Genomic DNA, 25615 nt, shown 5'->3' with positions numbered 1-25615 from the left:
CGCATACTATTCAACTCAAGCCCGCGCTGATTAACCGACTTATACCTTTCAGCAGCTGCTGCTCTCTGATTGTCCACACCAAACGACAGTACCGCGCATGCGCTCTTGTGAGCGGCCCAATGCTGACGTTGACAGTCACGTGAGCAGTACGTCACCTTCTTGCACTTGCCGCACTTCTTCATCTCAGCTCGCCTTGCGCCACACCTGTTAGCACTGATTAAACACCACAACATACCAAATAGAAGAATGATTAACCACACAACCCGACAAGTACTACGACTTTACAAAAAAACTCTCTTCTCGCGCTGACCGCTACCTTCTAAAGTAGAACAGTCCACATCATTCTCTTCCTTTGTAAGCATTGTGAACTGCAGGCTTGCTTCATCCACTCGTTGCCCGAATGGTACCACTGCGAAGCGTTACACTGACAGAAGGCATATCAGCTGAGGCCATCCGCTGTTGAAAGCTTTCATGAAGCCTTGTGATCGCACCCTGCTGAAGGGCACGCGCGTGTGTGCTGACAGGGTCAACCATTCGCGCTGACAATGCCGTAAATCACTCACAGCAAGGTCACTAACTCAGCTGAAGCCACCGCTGTTGACATGCCTTCATCACTGACTGAGAGGATCGCCACTCCTGAGAGGCATCACCGCGGTTGAAGGTCCCACCATTGCTAAGCATTCACCACTTGACAGAAGGGTTCAACCGCTACGGAGTTGAAGTATCCACAAAGACACCCTGTGAACCCACCCTGCTGACTACACGTCATACAATCACCCACTCGACCAGCGCAGTCGCACCATCAGCAGAAGTACCACAGCGAGGCCCTGACAGGGTTATCATCGGTAACAGTAACTCAGCCCCACCTGGATGACCCACTGACTAAGGAAGGTCCACCCCTATTTGAAGCTGTTCCATCACTGACGAACGGACACCATTTTTTTCAGCGACCACCGCCCATCAGCTATACTTCGCTAACGCCGCAGCCCGCGAAGGGTCACCTGAGGTCGCTTGTCTTTCCGTTTCTCAACTCTTAGCACGCGGCACAATTTTCCACCTGATTGCTGCCTTCTCACAATAACAAGATTGACATTCTAAATCCTTCACTCACAACAGAAATCAAGTCTCTCCTGTCTTTGTGACTTCTCTTAAGAACCATTATAGCGACCTGTCGCTGAATCACCACTAGCATAACCAACTATAATGACAAACCAATGCAAAAGAACTGGTCACGTTGAACAGCAAAAATATTAATATGATGTTATGAAGAAATACTACAGACTATCAACAAAAACAAACCGTTATGTAGGTAAAGACTACTAATGAATGAATAAACACATTTACATAAATAAAGCCATGCAGCATTAAAGATAAATTGACATCAAACTTTATGAGCAGAGACTTCATCTTCGACTACGACCACATCCTGTAGACCCAAGCTCACGACTTCAAAGTAAAAAATCACTCCAGTCACACCCAATCAACCAGCAATCAAACAACCAATATCATCCCAACCCCTCTTGGCACACAATCAGCCTTGACCAGCCCTTGAGCCATTTGAATCCATACTTGAGAAATCATGACAACCGTAGAAGTTCCTATGTGACAACAGCTGTGTGGCACACCATGAGCGACAAGAAAAACGTGTCTCGTATTAGTCTCTCGTCTTTTGCTGTGGTGAAGGATTTGAACACCAGACAGTTGCAGTTGACACTCAGCACCAAATAACCATAACACAGTACTCACTTTGTGCAGGCCCCTGAGGAAGCTGCGAACGTCACGAGACTTGCATGTAAGCGCCACACAGTCACTTCCTCACACGACGATTGAACACCAGTTACACGGACGCCAACACCGGCTCCACCGCCGACTCTGGGAACCGTCCGCAGACACACCTCACACGCCGCCATCTTGAGATGCTCCACCTGAGACACGCAATGCAGGTAAACACCACAGCGACTGCTTGACAATAGTGGGTGGCGGTGACACTATAGGTGTTCCCATTTGAGATACAAACTGCAAACAAACAACAAGGGGATGGTGGGTGGGTAGGGATGACACTTGAAGTGTTCCAGCCTGAGGACTGCAAGCAACAGACCAGCAAACAGCAGGGGAAATTACTCTTGTAAACAGGTGATCAGGGAGATATTTGTTTACTTATATGTCTAGATTATAGAACATAGTAACACGACTATATTTTATAAAAGTTAATACCTTCATAACCTAGTTAACAGGCATTAACCACAGAAGCCTGCAATTAAAAAAAAACGATGAACAATGAAAGATAACTGTTTTCAGAAATTTTGTTTCTTACTTTCGATATCTACACGTTAAGACACTTACACGATGGCATTGCTATACCAAAGTGAAAGTCAAGTGCAGACATATTTGCCATAGAATAAGCAAACTAGACATACCATAGCATAAATCAAATACAAAATGTCATAGTATAAGTCAAGTGTGACACACATATACCATACTGTAAGTCAAGTGTGATACCAACGCTGTACAGGTGTTGTCCAATCCTGGAGAGCAAGAGGCACCTACAGGTGTTGACAGCCTCTGTAGAAGACGTCGGGCCAGGTGTTGTCGATTTTCTAAGGGGTCAGAGTCGTGGTTTCGTATAAATGGCAGTGAACTGTTACCACCGATCTGTTGTGTACGCGAACTAAAAACCTGCAAACAGGCGGCCGTGTGCTCAAGACAGGAAATAACTCCTCGTCTCGATCCCCTGTCGTCTGCTGATGTTGACAGGTAACTCGTCGTGTTCTTGTCACCAAGTGGCTCTAAATACCTGGAACAACCTGTCCTGTATCGTGTATACACAACGTGGCAGTGAGCCAGTAATACAAATGGCTGAAAGATCGCGGAGCAGAAAGACCGGTAAAACTACAAGGGAGAAAACGAAAGTAGGGTGGTCACGTGGTTGAATATTTATGTTCGACAACTCTAATCGATTGCAGCGTATGGTCATTCCCTCTCGCTTGCTTTTAATTATTTAAATTATTTTATCTGTAGGGGTTAGGGTATGGTTTAGGTGTTAGGGTTAACTTAACCCAAGACTTGATTTTCTTGACGGTTTTTGTCCTGATTGTAGTTGTATACACGTACACTCCGTACAACCTGTCATCATGTATATGCTGTATACAAGTAGACCTTTTCACCATCTGTGTTAGAGAAAATGCTTCCTTAGAATGGGGGATTCAACTGTAAGTGATAGGGAAGAATGAGGTTGTCGCCAATATGGGGATCGGGGGAGAGAGGTGAACCGTGTTGAGAAGGGTCACTGTACTCTCTTTTCCTGTGATTGTCACTTGGTCTTGCTGGTACAGTATAGTACTATAGTATATAGATAGAGGCTTGCGGCAAGCAAAGTCCGCAGTACTGGTGTACTGTGACATCACGTGACACGTGACATACTGCACTGCTTGCCAGGAACCCAATATTTCTTACGGTTTAGTTTGAAAGATATAATATTATGGCCATGCTAGATTAGCAGTCTAATTGATTCATTATACATATATATATATATCACATACTTTACACATTATGTACACACACTGTAATACCATACACATCATGTATGCTTTCATATTCTAGCCTCTGTAAAAATCCCTGAAATCACAATACATGCATTGCACAAACATTATACATATGTATACATAGAAACACAATAGATACTATTTACATTGTCCACACAATACCATTTACACCATATAGATCAAACATATTGTACAGCCGTACACACATCATATGTATCATACACACTGTACATTGTATAAAACCTGTTTATACTAATCAAACTGTAAAGACGTACACACTTTATATACCATAAAACCTTGCACACTATATGTACATGCAAACTGTAATACCACCACACCATGTGTATCATTCATATTGTACATACTGTATGCATCACAAATACCATGCATCATGTACACACTCTATGTTGTACATACGCACTGAGGCCGGACCATCGGTTAGTCGAGGCTCCTAACAGCCCGAGCATACCTCAGTCCCTTCATCTTTGTTGTTCCAGGGAAGAGGATGAGCCGACCTTGGAGTCTACAAAAGAACTGCTTTTTCCACAAAAAAGTGAGTTCTCACGCAATTGTTTATTCCTCTGATACTCAACACCTGAGATGGCATCTACCACAGCTTTCTGTCACTCAATTTATCCACGATGTATTGTAAAGGCACAATATTCACTGAGGTCGAACACAATCTCACCAATCACAGATCCTCGCTAGAGTCCGGCACATTCTTGGTACAAAGCCTCGTCATTACCTTCACAACATTCTCGTCATTACCTTCACAACCTCCAGGTCCTACACCTCATTAAAATGCAGTCTGTGGTCAACTTGACTCAGTTACTCAGCTGTCATCCTCCCGTGGACTCACTGCTGTTTCATCACAACACTCATCTGACTGACCGTCCTCCTCGCTGACGACCTCGTCGTCATCACAGGGCTCCGTGTAAGTCTCGTTGTCTCTTCTTTTTCATCGTCGTTGAGGTCAAAGTCGATGAGTATGAGTTGTGCCGTGCAGCGCGACACGCAGTACAGACGGGAGTTGTGTATCCCTGCCTCCCCCAACCCCATCACCACCACCACCCGCCTCTCCAGTCCGTGCGCCGTCTCCCAGGCGACGACAGCGACCTCGTCACGAGTGGCCAGCGCCAGTTCCCGCACGGCAGCCTCGTCCTCGGTCTCCACCACTTGAACCGCTGCACCCTTCTCCCTCAGTACCCTCGCCAACGTCACAGCCGGCACCTCCAGGCACCCACTCTCGGCTTTTCTCCTTTCTTCTCGTGGATTCTCGCACAAGATCAGCACGTCTCGGAACATCAGTGGCGTGGTAGGCATCGCTGCTGGTGTTGGTGTTGGTGTTGACGTTAGAGCTGATGTCTAACCCTGAAAGTCACACTCGGTCGGATTAAAGGACAGCACGAGCGCTCAGCAAAAATCGTTGGAAGTAAAGCATAAAGTATGACAAAAACATATTCAGGTAGTATTTTATGATGAAGAGACAAGAGAAATTTCCTGTTAATGTTTTTCTCTTAATCAGAAAAAAAAAACAGAACTGAAGGGGACAAACGTGTGAGGAGCTTAAACGGGAACACGTGCGAGTAAGTAAATAGTAAATCTTCCATGCGGTTAAATGAGGCAGAAATATTTTTGCATTGATAAACATGTAACAAATTATGTAGTCATATTTTGGGTATTATTATTTTAAAATGAACTTAACCCGAGATAAACTGTTGCACTCGTGCTGTCCTTTAAGGTTTTTCTAGGGAAGACTACCCTGAGTCATGTAAGCCTTGTCGACAGGGTCGAGGTAATGACCTTTGAGGATCATCCTTGATAAGCGCTAATCTCTCATCCCATCTGGTTATTGTTACAGAGGAATTGGGTCTACAGCGATAGTAGTATTTAGACATCATTAATGAAATTGTCTGTTCAGGAAATCAAATAATGAAAACAAGCCACGAATAATGTCATCAACAACTTTGCTTCAGATACCACGAGTGGTGTCATCTATGATGTTGCTAAAGGTCTACAACTGATGTAACAAACGATGTCAAAGATGCCGCACTCACCCATCCCCCCGACGTGCAGGTCCTGCAGGACCGCAGCCACCAGCTGCCCGCACGTGCAGCAGTCTTCCGGTCTGCCTCGCGCATGTCCAGGCTGATGGCGGTGCTGCAAGTGTTTGATGCAAGGGCCATCAGTCGGCGCCACTGTACCCGAGTCTGAGAAAGCTTCGATGCTGCCGTCGGCGAAGAACCTGCTGAGAAGTATTTCTCTCACGACGACCGGCGGGCAACGCAGAGGCGCCGTTAGCTGAAGCTGGTCAAGGCCGTGTGGCGTCACTTCCGCCAGCGTGTCAGCGGCCCACAGTCGCAACTTTGGTACCCGGGGTACCAGCTGCTGGCAGAAGTCATCGAAGTTGTCCATGCCACTGAAAAGGAAAATATTATTTTGTATTACGACAGCCATGTTGTACAAAAATCCATGGAAAGGAAAATGCGACCTGAGTTACCGACAGTCAAGTTGTCAGCCGCATTATCTTTCCTGCTTGTTACAGGAAATGCTGTAGGTGTAAACATTTTCCCGCCAAAGCAGCCACGTCACCTCTGTAAAATTCCGCGTGACACTACGGGCTGGTTTGTATTTTTTTAATTACTTCTTTAATTTAATCACATGGGGAGGGGGGATACAATCTACTTGGTGAACTCACCTGTACAAACCTACTTAATGACGTCACCATCTGACACTTACTTGATGTCGTCAGCAATGACGTGCAGCTGTCCGTCTTGCATCACCTTCAACAGGTCATCAACGGCTTCCTTCTTCTCGTCTTTGTCCATGTTGAAGAAGTCGTACTGAAGGCGCCGCACCATGTGGCTGTGGCCAGGCCGCGTGGCGTTCAGCACGTGCAGCAGCTGCCTCTCGATGAGGTAGGTGGTGGCCCGACTCTGGAGGTGAGTCCCCAACACATTCACCACGTGACCCTGCCGCAACCACTCCGTCGCCATCAGTGTCAGCACCACGGTCTTGCCGGTGCCAGGAGGACCAGTCAGGAAGACGAGGGGAGGAGCCTGGGTTAGGAGGTCAACCTGGCCTGGTGTCAAGGTCAGCTGAGCCACCCGCTCTCCCGTCTCAGCCACCCCTTCGCCCTCGGTTCTTAACTCTCGGGGTCCCAGGCGCGGGGGCACCGGACACCACACTCTCACTGTTGTGGCTGGCCCGCAAAATCTGGAGGTAACAAACACAGAATAAAACCATCAAAAACTAGTGTTGTCCGACACGTGGGACTGTCCCCACCAATTCAGACACAAAATTCTAGAGCAGGGAGAGAAAAATGTAACCTTGCCACCATGTAACACCATATGTAATGTAACTAATGAATACAGCATGTGTCACCTTGCCACCAGGTGTTCATAGACAGAAGGTGTCATGGTAGGGACCTGGCCGAATTGAGCTACACGCAGGCGCCACCAGGCGGTCAGCTGATCCAACACGTGGGGTGTGACGTCCCAAGGGGCATGGCTAGAGGACAGCTGGTCGGCGCACAAACTGTAGCTCACAGCCTCCTCGTCCTGTTGTGGCCCCGAGACACGCTCGAAATGCACGCGCCAAAGCCTGTCAGACACACGGACAGCCTGTCAGACACACAAGACCGTCTGTCAGATACAGGGTTATATTATACAGGAGTATATTCGTATGTTGGAATCTGTGTGTCTGGCGGGTTGGGAGTCTTTGGGACAATGAGGTGGTTGGGGAGGCTGTGTGTATGTGTGTGTGTTTTCCTGCCTGTCCGTCAGTAGAACTGTCTTTCAAGACTTGCAGCAACTGGCCACTCGTGATGTGCGGCAACATGACTGTCTTGCGAATGGTCAGGGCGGTCACCAGGTCAGACACCACGTGACGCAGCACCGTCTCGGCCTTGTCTAACTGGCTAACGGCCTGACCCAGCTTCTTGCGCAGCACCGCTTCCTGTTTCTCCGGCGTCAGATTGAGGTCCGCCATGTTGGCGCCAACCGACTTGATCTCGCCCACCATCAGCCCGTACTGGCTGTGGATGATGAGGATGTCAAAGTCGCCGCGACGGAGTTTGGTGGCCAGGGTCAGAGGTCGCGGGAGCTGGGCGGCCGCGGGAGCGTAGCAAGGTTTGTTTAGGTAGTCGCCGAACTGCAGCTGGGACACCACCACCATCGCCTGCGCCAGCGACTGGCTCAGCGCTCGTAGACAGTGAAGGACATGTTGCTGGGCGTGGTCGTCACGTGACTCGCTGTCCTGCACTTGTGCCGTGGGCGGGGTTGGATCTGAGGGACGAGCTGCCCAAACGTAGCCGGCGACTGGCTGAACGCTCATGTGCTGAGGAGTCTGGCTGTGATGTTGGTGGGGATGTTGAAGATTCTGGTGACCAGAACTGAGAAACAATGGTGTGACTGGTGCTAAGGGGCAATGGAGCGACCGAGGAAGGTCCTGGGGCTGAGACTGTTGCCACATTAGTTGAGTGGCTAGATGAGGCCGCGTTTTGAGAGGTGATTGATGGCAAACAGCTAGATGAAGCAACTGATGCAGTGCTGGAGGAACTCTGAACAGACCCTTGGGCTGAAAGCTGGTCAGTTGGCGACTGTGGAATGTACACCATCTGGTCGCCGATGATTTCCACAGCAAAGGCTTTGCGGCTGAAATGCACTGGCGGCACAAAGTAGGCTTGTTGGTGCAGCTTAGGAAAATAGCTTAGTATGCAGCTTCGCCAGTAGTCTGTGGCTGCTTGTAGCTGGTTTGGTCCGGTGCTGACGGGTTGCACCTGGTTCTGAATGGTTGTAGTCACTTGCATCTGGCTCTGCCCGGTACTGACGGCTTCCATCTGGTTCTCCGTGGTTTTATCTGCTTGCATCTGCTCTTCTGTCTCTTTTATGCATTGCGTCAGTAAAGATAGAACACCCTGGTCAGCTAGAAGTCGACTGGTAGATTTGTGCTGAGCAAGCTTCTTCAATGCTATAAAAAAGAAAGAAAAAGAAAATGAGAGATCGAAATGGAGACGAGCTAAATGTGTTTGCCAAAATCAGCCTCCTTTTGGAAACTGAAAATTAAAGAAAATACTGTCACGTGAATTGTCCGCAGGTCGTCGTCCCTTGAACCCAATGGTATAATGTGTATTTGAGAAACATAGACACAGAAACTACGGCATGTATGTAGATACGTATGACTACAACTGAACAATTTCCCACTTTCAAAGTCAACTCCCCCTTTAAGGTAGAAATTTGACGAAAATCTTACTTTTAAGGCAGTTTGGGACTATAACAGTGTTCAGCAAGTCCTGCATCCACTCCAATATTTTTTCACAATACCATGTAGAAATATGTATTTTTGTCACTAAAGACTGCGACTGATTTCATATTTGTTTTCGCTATACTCAGGATTGGCGAAAATAGTAAATGTTAGGAACATAGAAATACAGTCTTTTGAAAAACCGGGTTCTATTCACATCAACAGAAAGAGCGTTCATTCGCCTTTTTCATTCGAAATCATATTCAGGACCAAAGGAAACTGCCACACTCGGATTCCCCCTCTTTTCTAGAACAATACAAAGAACTGGGAAATTCCTAGCACGGACACTTTGAACAATAACAGATCAGATTTTACGACCACCGACCTTGACCGGGTTACAGGTCACAAGAACGCCGTGTACCACAGTCCAGTCATGCATGGCTTCCGGATGTAGGCAAATGTCGACCGAAATTCATAAGCGAGTAAGAGGATGTTCTTTTCTGATACCTCGCCCTACATGTTAAACGTTTACTGTTCATTGTGCCTGTCAGACGTTCATTTATCCTCGAGATCGTGACTCATCTTAACCCCAAGAGGTGTTCATCCCCGTAAGAAGGTAAAGGACAGAGGTCAGTTGAATCCTGAACATTCTTTGTAAATGATGACGATGATGATGATGCCCGATCAGTAAGTCACATCAAAGCCTAGAATAATTTATGTACTCGTCAGTAAGTCGGTCACATCAAATGTTTGACAACATACGTCTCAGTAAGTCGCTCACGCCAAATCCCTCCCAAGGCCGAGTGCTGGAGGCCAGGGCACAGGTCAGATGTTGCCGGAGCAGGTCAGCGATGTCTGCCGGGAAGGTCAGGAGTTGTAGCTCGGAATCTGTAGCCACATCCATCACCGCGCAGAGCGCGAGCAGCCTGCAACACGCACACCCAAGTGTATTTGTTTGCCTCCTTGTGTCGGTAGGGGGATGAGGACGGGTATTTCACTGTTATATCCGTACGCCACACTATTCTAACACCCCGTCACCACCAGCGCGCCAGAAAATGGCAGAAATTCTCTTTCTCCAGCCATGTTCTTTTACAGAACATTCTGTTATACATTCAAATGCTAGTATTCGTCGTCTGACCCCCAACCAGCTGAATATTCTAGGGTGTAGCTACCTGACCTGATGGGGAGTTGATGAGTACACGCACCTGTGACATCAGTACCTTTTGAGAGTGAGTTGATGAACATATGTAATGTGCAGCCACATGTGACCCTATTGGAAGGATTAGATGAACATACATAATGTAGTTACCTGACCCTATTGGAAGGTGAGTGAATGAAGGGTAATATAATGTCCAAGGTGTGCAGGTCCCGGAGTCGGGACAGATTGTCGCCCCTCGATGCCAAGTTGCTGAGAATAGCCAGGCCACACTCCAGAAGGCGGTCTTCTAGTGAACACTAAGAACAGATTACGTAAGTAAACCCTAGGAACAGACAGTTACGAGGATTTACAGGTAATTCAGAATTCTTCCTGTTCAGTGTCACGTGTATTACGAAATAACTGAGAGCCATGCAGATTACCTGCCCTTGCTCTCGTCTGAGCGACCGTTGCTAGGATCACAAGACAGCAGCGAGGTCAGACATCAGCAAGTGTAACAACAAAAAAAACAACAACAACAGCAACAGCAGCAGCAGCAGCAGCAGCAACAACAACAACAACAACAACAACAACAGCAGCAGCAGCAGCAACATGTAAGGTCACAGTCACCTTCTCACTAGCAGCTTAGCTCTCACCTGTAGTTCGCCGTGCAGGTGAGGCTGGCTCCAGTGATGTATCTTCCCTAGAAGCGAGGGCAGGAAGCTGACGTCATCACGAATGGCGTCACGCACGGCGGCGCTGACGTCAGTGAAATTAACTAAAGACGTCATGGCGTTATCCAGCGCGTTGACATGACACTCGACAGGGTCTTCTTCCTGGCCTTCCTCCTCGTCTTGACACCCGTCTTCCTCCAGTTCTAGATTCTGCTCCTGACCTTCATCCTGACCTTCCTCCTCGTCTTGACACTCGTCTTCCTCCAGTTCTAGATTCTCCTCCGGACTTACCTCCTCGTCTTGACACTCATCTTCTTCCAGTTCTAGATTCTCCTCCGGACTTTCCTCCTCGTCTTGACACTCATCTTCTTCCAGTTCTACATCCACCTCCCGACCTTCATCCTCTTGACCTACAGTTTCCTCTTGTCCTACATCTTCCTCCTGACCTAAATCCTCCTCCTGACCTAGCTTCAAATTGTAACCCACATACCACTGGCTCTCTAGTTCCTGCACGATGACATTACACAAAACAGAAACTGTACCGGAAGTTGCCAGGAGCTGGGCGGCTTTCAACCTGCTAACCTCCAAGATGTCCGGAGGAAAAGAGTTGAACCATGAGCTGGAATGTGAGATGGTGTACAGGCGACTGGAAAACGTGTCTGTGTAGTTTCCCTGTCTGTCTAGCTGCGTGGTGTAAGGAGTCTTGCGGTAGACTCTGTCCAGGTAAGCCAGCCGACAGTCCGCCTCCTGCTGCGCTTCCTGCGAGGTCGTCATCCTCCAACTTCTCTCTGGCTAGCGTGCCTGTAGGAAGATACACAACAGGACACTGAGGACAGTGATACGTTGAGGACTGTACTACGAGGACAGTAGTACAGAAACTAATAAAAGTACAGCGGTACGCCAAAGACTGTAATACAGCTAGTACAGTGGTACAAATTAAGACTGCACTGCGACAAAACCTGACTACAAAGACTTTCGGACGACAAGAATAGAGGTACAAGGGCCACAATACAAATAAAGTGGTACAACGACTGCAATACAAGTATGGTGGTACAAGGACCGCAATACAAGTACAGTTGTACAAGGACCGCAATACAAGTACAGTTGTACAAAGACTACAATACAGGTATAGTTGTACAAGGACTACAAGCACAGAGGTACGATGTCACGGACGGCCAGGACGGGTGAGACGGCAGGCAAGTGGTGTGAATAAGTCAGCACGGCGTGGGCAGGGCAGTTGGCACGGTGAGAGCATGAGCTATCAACCTTCTACAAAAACAGGTAGTGGAATTTAATAATAATAAACACGGCATTTATATCGCGCATTGTAAGGAGCGTGCTCTAAGTGCTTGAGATAAGAACGAGACATGGACAACATACGAGAGACGAAAAGATAAATAACAGTACTGACGACAAATAACAGATGACTAATAAAAGACAATATAAAAAATGCAAAGATGAATCGGGTAACAAAAACTGCTTAGAGTTTTCGCGATTTTGCAGAAGCCAACAAACGAAAAAAAGTGGGGGAGGAGGGATTGAGGATGGACTAGCATTGTGTGGACAGACAAAGACACACAGAACGACATACAACAAAGACAGTGTCGTATAAGATGAAAGATATGTATGTACCCAGAAAATGGTCCCAGTATGTACGATTCATCTAAAAAAAAACTGTAATCCAGGCTACAAATGCTCCTGTCCGCACCACAAGTCCAGTCATAGACCGGATATAACAGGATAATCTTGTATTATTTGTTGCTACTCAGTTGGTTGCCTGTTTAAAACCAAGCTGAGTTCCCAAGCCGTGAATTCAGAGGACATCAGTGACTGCGACTACGTGCGGTGTGAGGACATAATGAAATAATTCATGTGTCTGTGTCTCAGGTTCATCATCGTATAGAAGAAAACTTCTCTGTGTGAAGGGTCGTAAGAATTTCCCATCGATACTAACAACAGTATCATGTGGTTGGTGTGAGGACGAGTCATTGTTTCTTCTTCGTTATTGTATATTTAGAGCAGCGAGTGCCCCGACATTCCTTTTCTAATTAAAAATAGACAGGACCTGAAGGCGATTGAGATTTCTGTGTAGGAACGATTGCACATGAAAAAGACAAATACCTAAGGCGTAAGGGCTGTACTCGAGGATCTTGACCAGCAAAAATTAATAAAAACAAAACACTGACTGCAGCTACAAATGTAAACATGATGAAACGAGCAAAATATCGTCTTGACAAAAGCAGACAGAGATTCTGCCGAAATACTTTCCGTTTCATTAGCAAATATGTCAGAAAAGTGTTGACAGATGACTAGTACCTACCCTCATACAGTGCCGCCAGACGATGAGTAGATTGTCTACTCACTTCACTGCTGTAGGTGGGTTGCAGACTGACACTCTGACCCCGACAACGCGCAGAGCTCCAGTCATCTGACTTCTCTTCTTCCTTGCCGTCAGTTATTTTGGTGTCTGATGTCAGTAAACACTTCCTTGACAAAACCGTTCACCTTGACCGGGTAGTGTCACCGAATATTGTCAACAGTCTGTCAGCCATATTAAAGCAAGTGTGATTTGAGGTTGTGGGTATTCCCCTTTCCCCCCCCCCCCCCCAACACCATGTGTGTAGAGAACAGCTGGCCTCCCATCACTCAGTCGCTGTTGCTGAAAGAGCACTGCGATGCTACCGCTGCAAATCATAATGATTACCTTTGTTGTGTTTTAAAGTTTGAGCATTGAAGTGACAAAACAACAACAAACCCCCGAGAGTTAGCCCACCCTCACTGTCTATATGTGTTCACGTGTACACAGCAGCAATTGACTCGACTGCTGCACATGACTCAGTGAACACGACACCACCAGCTGTTACCCATTTGACACTTAAAAACCCCTATCATTATAATTAAATTATAAACAAATTCCCCAGAAAAGGATAAATAAATGACACTGTATTTCATATCTTCCATACATCCTTTATGCTGTCTATTGTTTATCTAACAGATATCATTATATGCTGTCTGATGTTTATCTTACAGATATCATTATATGCTGTCTGATGTTTATCTTACAGAATCCTTTATGCTGTCTATTGCTTATCTTACAGATATCATTATATGCAGTCTACTGTTTATTTTACAGATATCATTATATGTTGTCAGTTGTTTATCTTACAGACATCATTATATGCTGTCTGATATTTATCTTCTAGACATCCGTTATGCTGCCTGGTGTTTATCTCACAGACATGATAGTATGCTGTCTATTCTTTATCTTACAGACATCCTTTATGGAGTTTATGCTATTATTTATTTTACAGACCTCCTTTATACTGTCTGATATTTACCTTCCAGACGTCCGTTATGCTGTCTGATGTTTGTCTTAATGCACAGTAACAATGCAGATCAGCATTTCGTCTAAAAACAAACACTAGTTGAAAAACCACAATTACCACATCGACCAACGAAGCGACAGTCGTTTCTTTAAATACCTCTTGAAGGGAAATGATTCATAGTAAACAATCACCGAAGAAGACAACAGTTTCTTCCCTTATATATACACACGCACAATGAAATGTGCTGTTTTTTTTGTGTTTTTTTTGTGGGTTTTTGTTTTTGTTGTTTTACACTGTTCAATTCGCATTTCAGTGTGCCAAACACGCTTTAGCTGTGAAGACGATCACTTCGACTAGACCAACGAAACAACGGCTACTATGAGCGTACGTATAACTGACATGTCACAGAAAATCGTGCTCGTGTCAAAAGAAATAAAACTTGTGAAAGTTTAAAGCGCTCTGAGCAAATCTTTGGAAAGGCGCTATTCCGCTATGTAAGTCCTCATTATTATTATTACTATACACACAGCTATTAAATGCAATGACTAATAGCTGCGGCGTTCGTTATGCTGTCTCGCTCTCAATCGACCTTGCTAAGGTCACGCCCTGGTCTTCACCCTTGCTAAGGTCACGCCTTGGTGTTCACCCTTGCTAAGGTCATGCCCGGGAGTCCACCCTAGTTAAGGTCACGCCCTGGAGTCCACCCTAGTTAAGGTCGCACCTTAGTGTCCACCCTAGTTAAGGTCACGCCCTGGAGTCCACCCTCGCTCGTGCAGCGTCAAGCGCCGTTGGCCCAGTGAGTGTCACTCACCGCTAGCTGCTACCAAATAACATAATGCTATCTCTCTACGTCGGCGATTAGCAACAGCATTAAGGCTGTTAATTAATATTAAATGCAATGGCAAGGAATGGGTACTATGAGTGGCTTTGACGTTTGCCACACTGTTTCATCCTCAATCGACCTTGCTAAGGTTACACCCGGCTTCAAACTTTTTTCTAGCAACTAGCCCAACTACCATAAAAACAATAGCTCGAATAAGGTGTTTCTTCTAATTACCCTGTATGCTATTTTTTTCTCAACAGAATAAAGTGAAATTTCACTGAAAGCATGTGAGAAAAAAACTAAAACAGATTAATTCAAGGATGCAAATAATCAATTTAAGGATTTAAAAATGCTTTTCTCAGCGGCTATTTTTTAACTCTTTCTTTCTTTATTCAGTTTTGAGTCCACACACACACATAGATCACACACCCACATGTATATCACACCTAAACACACACATATATAACAAAAAGAATGTTTTACTACTAGTCACAATTCTGTATATTCATTAAAGTGACTGGGAACAAGCAAATTCATGTACCAAAGATTAGACAACTACTATGCAGTGGTCTGTTTGTCTATGAGGACACCAGACTTACATGAGTACAGCAAGATAGTCAATGGTAACTCTGTTCTATTTCAGTTTTGCTCTCACACTCAGACATTCAAGCATGCACGCACATACACACACATACACCCACACACTCTGCAAATTTCTAAACAAGAGAGACTGCAATCAACCAGTTAAAAACAACTTTATGGATGCTTTGAAAACTGGAAGATTGTCAAGGACAGGGATGCCCAACCTACGGCCCGCGGGCCATATCCAGCCCGCGACGCGGTGCCATCCGGCCCGCGAAACTTTTGCCCACAGTGCAGGAAATCAGCATGTTAGTAATAAAAAAAAGAAAAAAAAGAAAAAAAAAAACGAAAAAGGGGAAGAAGAAGTATTTATCCCCACGTAGGGGCGTTTCCCAATCTTTTTTTCGATGGACGAACATTTCCATTCAGTGCTCCGACTTGGGTGTCTCTACGATGAGGCAGGACATTCAGAAGTTGGTTTCGGAAAAAAAATTCAAATATCCCACTATTTAGTACATAATTAATGGTAAGTACAACTTGTTTTTAATAAAAATGGTATCTGCTCTATTTTTTTTCTCTTTTTTGTATTTTTGCAGTGAAGTGGCCCGCGACACGGCTGTCCGAAATGGATATGGCCCGCAGGCTGAAAAAGGTTGGGCATCCCTGGTCAAGGACATCTCAAGACTGCCTAGGACAGTCTCAAGATTGTCAAAGACAGCCTCATAAGATTGTCAAAGGCAGCCTTAAGATTGTGGAAATACAATTCTGGGCTGTTTCTAACTTCTACCACCTATGGCATTAACAATGATACAAATGTTAGTAGACAACAATTTCCAAGCAATCACAAAGACATCATGATCTCCAACCTGCTGTACAAAATATATTTTTCGTATCATAAACAATGATTATTTATGCAGCATAAGCCACTCACTTCCCCCATCCCATCATCTTGTTCTACAGAAACCATAGGTATCACCTGATAGGTATCACCAACTGCTCACAGTATGGAGTTTTGCAGGCATGTATGGTGCCAGAGCGTCATAAGTTTGCCTTGGTACAAAAGGGACCCACATATGAGTCCCCACCAGTTAAGGCAAAATGCAAAGGCTGAATTGTTTGGAGGAACAAATTATCTAAATGGATTTTTGCAAGTACAAACTAAAATTCAGATTTTGTCAAAGACAACCCTGATGACCCATGCAATTATGGTATATGCAGTCAATTCAAGCCAGGAATTCTTTTTCAATGATCAATAGATTATACAAAAAGCATCAAGCTACTTAAAGTATTCTTATAAACATTATACATAAAACCCCCACAAAGTAGCAAATGCAAAGGCCTCTGGAGAGGCATCAAGAGGTCAATCAGAAAAACTCCAGCTCAATGTAATGCTGCAAGACAGATCACACAAAATGAATGGAACAAGGCAAGACAGCCATGGAGACAGCTCTTCTAATGTCTCTAGAGGCAAGGAACATTTTCTGCTGTTTTACATTAAATTCTGAACTGTAATACACGTACTAGTATGATTAATATATTTACTTAAATAACTATTAATATAACTACTAGTAACTATATAACACCAATATTATTTAAACTTTTATTTTACTGATTACTTTGCACTCAATAAAATGAAATATTTTCAAGGGCTATACCAGGTCACCTTAGCGGGTTCTCTGTTTGCCCATACAATCTGAGTTACACAAACACCATTCTGACCAAAACCCACTATATGGCAAGCACACTACAATGCAGCAAGGTCAGAAGTGAAAGCTGAAGAGTATTCTTGGTATGGGAAGCTTTTATCCAATGATTTATGGTAGTAATATATGACACGTTTCTGATGGTTGATGCTCAACTTTATGTTAGTACTAGGTGATATGTTTCTAATGTTTGATGCTCAACTTCATGTTAGTACTTGGTGACATGTTTCTAAGCTGCTAAACAGCAATTATATCAGGTTCACTTATTACCAGACAAGTGATTTAAAATGATGGCCAGCCCCCAACAACCAAAACTATCCACTATATAAGGATGACAGCTTAAGCACTTTGAAAACAAAATATACATCCACATACATGCCACCCTGTACCATAAACTGTCCAAAAAGTGTTTAGTTATTAAAAAATAACATGATCAAAGCATTCTGTAAATACTGGTTTTTAAATATAACAAATGTCACAGAAAACAGAAAAACCATTAAAAACCTAATTAAAGATCACTGCTTCAATGCTTCCAAGACTTTACACCATGTTTTGAGATGCCCTGAAGGTATTTGTCAACCACTTCTAAAGTTCTTTCATGTGTCGACAATGAGGTATATCAAAGCATATTTTGTAAGTACTATTGTTTGGAAGTGAACACACACGCACACACAAGCATTTAATAGCTAGACTGAAATATAAATTCTTCATGCCTAAATCACCCATTTTAAAAAAGTACACGTCAAAGTACACGTCAACAAACCTGATGATCTCAGAACATTCATTAGTTGAACAACCCAGCCAATACAAGCATGAAAAAAAGTTGAAAGCAGCAAAAGGTCAGCTTTAACTAAAGCTCAAGACTCTCAAGCGAATGGATATAGCTTAAAAGGACACTTCCCATATCTTGGGGTGGCCCCACTAAACAGTCACCAGACTTCTGAGTCAAAGTCATTCTCTCTCTCAAACACACACAAATAGGTACTGACGGAGGCACTCCCACAGCTGTTGCTGGACTCTCGCCTACACATTTTGTTTTTAATTTTAGACCCATCACTCATAATACTGAAAAATCAATTTCAGCAGTCTCAATGTTTTCTGCTGACCCATAGCTGGACTTATACATTAAGTTAATTTGAAAATTATCTACCCAAAACTCTCTCTTGTTCTAGGAAATGTATGACATGCTGTGTAGAGTGATCCCATGTGTCACTGTAGAACTATCCTGTGTAATAAAATATGGGTTATGTGCTGAAAACTCACTAACATAATACAGAATTTTACTGTGTGACAACGGAGCAATATAGTATGGCTAAGACAAGCTATGATGTCCTCTCTCCCTGGTGAGTTGTGTCCTGTTCTGTGTGGCCTGATGATGTGGAACTATTCTAATGACACTAAAACATGGTAGTTTTGTGACACTATCCTGTGTGGAATGATAATGTGAAACTATTCTATTAACACAAAATCTCTGTCCTGTAACCATTATCCACCCACTGAGGTGTGGCCTCCTGCAAAGCTGAATATTTGGCTCCTGTACAGCTGTACTGCTGATGGAGTCTCCGGGGTTAGGGTTAGGGCAAGTATACTTAACATTTTAATGACTAAAGTCCTCATCTTTTTACACGATCCCACTATCCCACTATGTGGAATGAAAATGCTTACATAGAACACATAACAAAATTTCATGGGGAATAAAATCATATGGTGAGAAATAATTTAAATAAAAAGATAAAATACTTGAAGTTTAAAGTTCTCTTTCACGGCCAATGTCAACATTTTCAAGAATATTTATGTAGCAATACTTATTTTTGGGATTAAAATACGCTAGAACTATGCTTCTATCAAAGCTGGGACTTTGGTTTCACTCGTACATTCAGACTTGAATACCTGGGACAATAGTACTATTCATAAAAATAAATGGTACTCATATACAGCCCTTACAAAGGGACAAACCATGTAGTACATTGACAGTTACTGCTCACCAGCAAATGGCTGGACAAGTTATAAATACGTAAGTCAAATAGTATGATCTCATGGGCATGCACACACTTATAGTCACCACTGTTAATAACATCATTAATATATATATCTCTGCAACATGGGTACACTGCTTTAGAATGACCATAATCTACCCATCTTAGAGGCACCAAAATGGCCCAGAACCTTTTGGGTGAAGTCAGAAAGGCCTAATCTGCAGCGAGAAAAGCAAAAATGTCCCTGTCTCTTGTGGTACAACCAAATTAATCCTGTGGGTATGTGTACACCAAAAACATAAGCGCCAGCCACTTGCATTCTCTAAGTAAATCATTGAAACAGTAGTCTTGGAAGGTTGGCTGGTTCTTGGTACTTAATGCTTCATCAGTAACCCAGGTCACATGAAGAGGAGCTAGTCCACTCCTGAAAACAAGCGCTAGAGACAAAGGATAATGGAACCGAGATCTCAGCCTATGGCCCACAACCCTAGAAACATTTTACTTAGTATTTACCACTGCACCAATTGGCCATCTTAGTCTTTGAAAACCACTTTTAGAACGTGGCCCTTGTGACCTGTGGTCAGTCAGACTTTCTCTACTAACCTGAAGTTTCACACTTCCCATTCCTTTTGCAAAGAAAACCTTTCATTCCTATCATCTTGGATCATCTCTTAAGTCATCTACCAAAGAATCTGCATTTTCCCGTGCAGAATCTTTGTTGTTCACAACAAATTTGTCCAAATTATTTGTCTCTGAAATGACTTTACCTTCTTTTGCATTCTTGGCACCATCCTGTGACTGGTGCTGATTAAAATTTGCATCTGCATGCTTCGCTCTGGTTTCCAGTTCATACATCAGATCTGCTGGTACAGGAATATCCTCTTCAATAAATGCTTCATGCACCCTTTGCAGAAACAAATCTTTAGCAAACTGGTACAGCTCAATATCCAGATAGTTTAGTCTGGCAACCTTGTTAAGGTCATCCTGGCTGATTGGCTGTCGGCTTGTGTGGGTGCTCTCATGCTGCTTGAAGTCCTCCACAAAGTGCAGATTGAGGGTGTGTTCAAACAGAAACTGAGTATAATTCTGATATTCTGATAAGCCAAAGAATGCCATATCCATTAGGTTTTCTTTTGCACTCTCAAGGATGATTGAATTGCGCTCTTCCTCTGTCATTCCTGTACTATTGTAACAGTTGGCCTTGGAAAGGTTGGCCAGCATGCGAGTCTGGCGGTTGATGGCCAAGTTATGTTTACAAGCCATGAACTCCATCAGCGTCACACCCTATAACAGAAAAAAAGTACAATTTTTTAAATTTAACTATTACCAAATAGTTTCTTCTAAAAAATCTGTAAACATAATTCCAAAGAGAACTGCATTATCAATATTCTTTTATCACTGTGTCAGTGACCGGGAGATATTGCCAAGACCTTGTTAAGTACAGTGGTCTGTGTATGCTTGATACTTGATGGTGACATTTTTAACAGAACAGTGCACACTAAGTACAATGGTTTGTGCCTATGCCTGATACTTGATGGTGACATTTTCACAGAACAGTGTACACTATTATATCTTAAAGAGCACTGATTACTCGTTTTTATGATCATATTAACAGAGATTGGATCCATTTTAACAGAAGAGTGTAGATTACTAGTCATTTAGGATCATATTAGCATAAGTTTAGACTCTAATAGCTGCTAGCTCTTTAGGCTCATCGAAATAATAGTAGGGACACTAAGGGCTACAAGCTCTTTATACTAATATTAAGCAGTGTAACAGTTTAGTGTATAAATATGTGATCACCACCATTAGCTATATGGTATCCACATTTGTAAGAGAGAAAGCTAGTGACATTTACTCCACTACTACATGTAGTGCTATATATGAACTAAGGTTAGTGATATTTATCCTATTTGGTATGATGGACATTATCATCAAAAAACATGGCAAAGTCAAGAGTGAGAACTAATGGACAAGAAACATGGCAAAGTAAGTCAAGAGAGAACTAAAGGACCATAAACTTACTTGGAACAATATAAACATACTGCTAATAGACAAAAATGGTGATCTCTTGTGGATGTATTTTGTACCATCTAAATAGGAAGAAGCGAAAGAAAGCAACCCAAAGCAAGCTTTAAAATACAGTAACACTATCACCAGCTCACATGACTCTCTGCCCCCTGACATAACTGCATTCCAAAAAGTCCACACACACACACATGCATTCACACACATATTTAGATATGTACATGTATAGGCATATATTAATATATAATAATAAATACCACTCTTCCAACATAAAAGTCTGGTGGTTGAGGGATTAAAATTAAATTAGAAAGTATTATTTCATACCCTCCAATCTCGTCCAGTGAAACAAAATGGTACATCCCTTATGGAGGCTTCCTGGCCATTACACTTTAATGATGCAGACTTCCAGGTGGCACCACGATTCACATGAAGCCATTCACTGATGAATCGCTTCACAGGATCCCGCAGCAGTGTCACATAAAAATATCTACAAAAAAAAAAAACAGAAAGAAAATCTGTCTCTATTAACAAACAAACAGCATCTAGTCCTAAACATTTTAAAGTATACAAAGTGACATTTGGAACACTAAGCTACCTTTCCTTAATTTACCTAGCTCAAAGTTGACATTACAAATCTGATGGATGATCTGTGTGATATAGTTGTGCTGACTGTTGTATATTACTAACATTAATAATGCTTAGGATCTTTTTCACAAGAACTGAGGTACTTTCTGATTTTTGCTACATAAATAGATTTTTTTCAAGGCCCTCTTAATTTTTCCATTTATGATTATGATTAGTTTGAGAATTCACATGGTTGTTTTTGCTCCTGTCTTTTGCATCCAACTTGTTTGTGTTGCCACTTACATACCACCACTTACATTCACTCGAGGAATGTCACCACTCCCTACTGCACCACCACTCCAGCCAAGGGAAAATGGCTCCACTGCCTAATAGACAGTCTTGGGAAAGAAAAGGCTAAGGGCGTAAACCCCTATAGAAAATCATGCTATCTACATGCTAACATGCTATCTACAAGGGAAAACTTTCCATGATGAAATTACTGGCCAGTGCCTACATGTTTGTGACTAGCCTGACCCACTGGCTGTGGTTCATCTACAGATAAAAATTGCCGCCACCAAGTGTATAAACAGGACCATAGATATAAGCTACTACAGAAACTATGCCAGATCAAATGACTATGCACCTTACCAGCAGGTGTGGAGATGGTGAAAAATTTGCTACTGGACCCAAATAGATACAGAAATTGAGAAGGAAAATCCACTGGCATGTGGAATAGCCACACATCATACTAGTGCAGCAAAGGAAAACAGCTCATCCATGAGCTAGAACAGTACTGGTGGGACATTGTGGACTGAAGGTTAGATTGCTAGCATTTGGGGGTAATAAGTGCCATAAACTCTGGTTTAGTCATATGGCACCTGGAATGAGCACGGCATGGGATTCCTTGTCAGAAGTGGAAGTGGTCAGAGCCATCATCCAACAGGTTCATCATCATACTTGTCCTGTCGAAGGATAGCAGCTCTACAACAGCAACAATGGCTAGGCTGGACAGGGTCTGGAGCATTAACAGCACATTATTACACACTCCACTCCCCTGTTTAGTCTGCTCAACTCAAAATGAGAATGTTCCCAATACATAATGGTCACACATCTAATTTCTACAACTTAACCTTTCTGAAATGTGTCTCAATACCACACAAATCACTGCTCTTAATCAACAAGTAGTCTCCCCAAACTCCAAAAATCTCAGGATCCTCCTTAATGGCAAGAATAAATGGACTCTTCACCCTTTCATCCAAATAAAATCCTCAGTAGGTAATGAATTCCCTTTCTTCTTGTAATGTACTACAACAGCACCCATGCACTTCATCTTCAACAACAGCAAACACTTTGTATTATCTGCCAAGAAAATGCAAGTTCACATAATAAAAGATCCTGTGACTTGCATAATAGAATTTCACACTCATTTTCCATAGCCCCATCAAGTACTGAAATTGCAGTGTAGGCTGAGTGCACCTTCTGCTGTTGGCCTCCATTATATCAAATTTTAGTATAAAGCCACAAGGTAGGACTGACAGAACACTTCAACACCCATACAGGGTAAAATAAACAATAAAACATAACATTCAAAAACGACAGCATAAAGGCAGACCAGAGTGACAATCAGAAACAGATTTCAACTTCTCTAGAGCACATTTTTTTGTCAGCTTGTCCTCAGAGCTGATGTGTCACCAGAAATCCTCGGTGGTCATTAAATGACATTGTACTAACAGTAACACCATAACCTAAAGATAGCAAGAAGAAAATTACATTCAGTAGAAGTTTGGATTACAAGAAACTTAAATATGGTAAAAGCTTAAGCATCATAACTTTTACACATAACCAGAAATCACTGTTGGTTACTATTTGTAACTGTACTAACACCACTACCTAGAGGCAGCAAGAAGAAACTTACAGTAAAAGCTCCCATATGGTATTCCTGTAAACTTCCTTTAGTAATAAAGAAAAAAAAAAATCTAATTTTTTTTCTTTTTAATTCACAGCTGCTAGTCAATTGCATAATACACAGCATGTGGTGCCTGTGCTGACCTCACAAAAGTTGTTGATAATGCAACATACCAAGGACATTAACCAATAATGCCTCTGGAAAATTTTTTTCCCCAGATATTTAATTAGCTTGCAGCAATGAGCTTTAGTCAGTTATCTTTTATGATTAGGGTATTTTTTAACTGTAAATGGAGAAGTGAGATGGTTAAATCAATAACACCAATAATGATAAGATTACTTAAATAAATGTCATAGATCCTAAATTTGAGACAAGACTGAGCAAAAAAAAAAAAAAAACAACTACATTTTATCAAAGTATCATTTATATTTTTCATTATAATGCCATGTTACACTTCACTGAGCAGGAAAACAAATGGTAGAACTGTTACTTTTTGTAATACTAGCGTTATACTTAAAACTGGACCTATGGTGTGGACTAGAGGATTTGCAGCCTGAATGACAGTTTTTCAAATGAATTGTGCATACTAGGAGAAACTTCTGGCTGTATAACTTTCATCTCATATGACATTCAATATTCGTTGTGTGCATCTGTGTGTGCGCGCGTACATGTCTGGATATGGAGCTATATAAGTTCATTTTATTATTATCATAATACTAAACTGCCACTTATTCCCAGGATTTATGTGAAGTTCAAAGAACACTTCTGGATGGTGTAGGACTAAGAATATTTAGATTTCTCTTCAGAGAGTTGTAAACTACACTTTGCCCAAACCACACATTTTTTAAAAATAAAAACTGCCATCAAAACATCTAACACATTAAATTTCCAACTGAAATTTGTTCTTATCGCCTAGGAATGCATTTAGGATAGCAGTATATTTACTAGTAGTCCTCTGTGTTGTGCAACTCAAATCCTGCAAAGAGCTAGGGAAAAAAAAACTTTGATAACTAAAACATCTGTTTGAGTGTTATTTTGCTAGTGTTTCTATTCTTCATAACACATTTTGTAACATTACATAACAAAAATGAAGAAACTTAATTCTACATTACTGATGCATCAACAATCTCACCTTCTCCTCTTGTGACCGTAGGTCTCCTGAAAGTAGTCGTTGACACACGCTTTCAACTCTGTCCAGTCAGCATGAAGTCCACATTTCCAGCCAGTAGAATAACGGCTGAAAAGCCACACCTCCTTGTTCGCTGTCAGACAATCACAATGTTTTTTCTCGTTCTCGTCTGTGTGAACACAGGTACAACGTGGATTTACAGCCAAGTGTTCCACCAAATGCTTACCGAAAGTTGTTCCTCCTGTTTTTTGTATATGCAAAAACACTATCACATCTTGATTTTCAATGTTGACCGCGTAGTCTTTGTTCAACAGTTCTCGAGAAAAATTGTTTCTGATATAAGTACCTGCAAAGTATGCTTCGTAGTTATTCCTGAAGGAGGCTGGGTTTGACTTTTGCAGGGCACAGTTCGAACCATTGCACAAAACGTAGCCCAGGAACAGGATCCCTAAAAGGCAAAAGCAAGCTAAAGCACCGAGTCGAAATTTCCAAGTCTTAATCCCAGCCATTGAATTTTAAACAGCAGAATACCTTAATGGTAGGATAAATGGCTGAAAACACATAGCAAGAACTTAAATGGTTCCAAAACCATCGCTGGAAATGTGCCAGAGGAGTCTCTTTTCGACAATAGAAGCCTGTCAAAACAAATGCGAACGGTCTCCTTATTTTCGCAGACGACTTCCGTCCAGAACGTTCACCTTTGACCCCTGGAGTTCGGCAACATCCGACTGATGTCGTGCTCTTAATCTCTGCCAGTGGAGGAAAAGTGGAGCTGCTGATCATGTGTTATGTTCATCTGTTGTTATTCTCGTGTCTCCAGATTTTTTTTATAACGGTGAAACCCTTTATTGCACGGAAGTGATCTGCACACGTTGTAGGTCGACAGGTGCTTGCGTCGGCTTCTAACGTGGATTTGCACGTATACTTCTTACCTCAAGAAAGCTCATATATGATGTCGATCCATAACTAATAAAATAAAAAAA

At 42.8% G+C, this 25615-nt stretch overlaps 4 protein-coding genes across 5 annotated transcripts; all 4 read right to left on the bottom strand.

Annotated features, from left to right (window-relative positions):
- Positions 1 to 3636: 3636 nt before the first annotated feature.
- Positions 3637 to 7106, bottom strand: LOC112555091. Its single transcript, XM_025223290.1, has 4 exons — positions 6927 to 7106; positions 6282 to 6758; positions 5600 to 5961; positions 3637 to 4913 (listed from the first exon to the last, which is right to left on the bottom strand). The coding sequence occupies exons 1-4, from the start codon at positions 6959 to 6961 to the stop codon at positions 4663 to 4665; spliced, it is 1125 nt and encodes a 374-aa protein (XP_025079075.1). The 5' UTR covers positions 6962 to 7106; the 3' UTR covers positions 3637 to 4662.
- LOC112555092 lies at positions 7011 to 7748 on the bottom strand. Its single transcript, XM_025223291.1, has 2 exons — positions 7317 to 7748; positions 7011 to 7145 (listed from the first exon to the last, which is right to left on the bottom strand). Exons 1-2 carry the CDS (start codon positions 7716 to 7718, stop codon positions 7053 to 7055), a joined length of 495 nt encoding a protein of 164 aa, XP_025079076.1. The 5' UTR covers positions 7719 to 7748; the 3' UTR covers positions 7011 to 7052.
- LOC112555089 lies at positions 7745 to 13186 on the bottom strand. 2 transcript variants are annotated; one of them, XM_025223287.1, is made up of 6 exons: positions 12916 to 13186; positions 10887 to 11396; positions 10578 to 10832; positions 10096 to 10241; positions 9549 to 9712; positions 7745 to 8513 (listed from the first exon to the last, which is right to left on the bottom strand). In XM_025223287.1, exons 2-6 carry the CDS (start codon positions 11367 to 11369, stop codon positions 7783 to 7785), a joined length of 1779 nt encoding a protein of 592 aa, XP_025079072.1. In that variant the 5' UTR covers positions 11370 to 11396; positions 12916 to 13186; the 3' UTR covers positions 7745 to 7782. The 2 variants fall into 2 exon arrangements, with proteins under 2 accessions (XP_025079072.1, XP_025079071.1); XM_025223286.1 differs by having other exon boundaries at positions 10578 to 11396.
- A 3289-nt stretch (positions 13187 to 16475) lies between these two features.
- LOC112555090 (heparan-sulfate 6-O-sulfotransferase 2-like) lies at positions 16476 to 25526 on the bottom strand. The gene is made up of 3 exons (XM_025223289.1): positions 24636 to 25526; positions 21358 to 21520; positions 16476 to 20289 (listed from the first exon to the last, which is right to left on the bottom strand). The coding sequence occupies exons 1-3, from the start codon at positions 25139 to 25141 to the stop codon at positions 19660 to 19662; spliced, it is 1299 nt and encodes a 432-aa protein (XP_025079074.1). The 5' UTR covers positions 25142 to 25526; the 3' UTR covers positions 16476 to 19659.
- Positions 25527 to 25615: the final 89 nt, after the last annotated feature.

Source organism: Pomacea canaliculata, linkage group LG14 (genome assembly GCF_003073045.1).
Source record: "Pomacea canaliculata isolate SZHN2017 linkage group LG14, ASM307304v1, whole genome shotgun sequence".
Lineage (NCBI taxonomy): Eukaryota > Metazoa > Mollusca > Gastropoda > Architaenioglossa > Ampullariidae > Pomacea > Pomacea canaliculata.
The sequence above is the reverse complement of the archived record's forward strand: the minus strand, read 5'-3'. Positions and strand labels throughout refer to the sequence as shown.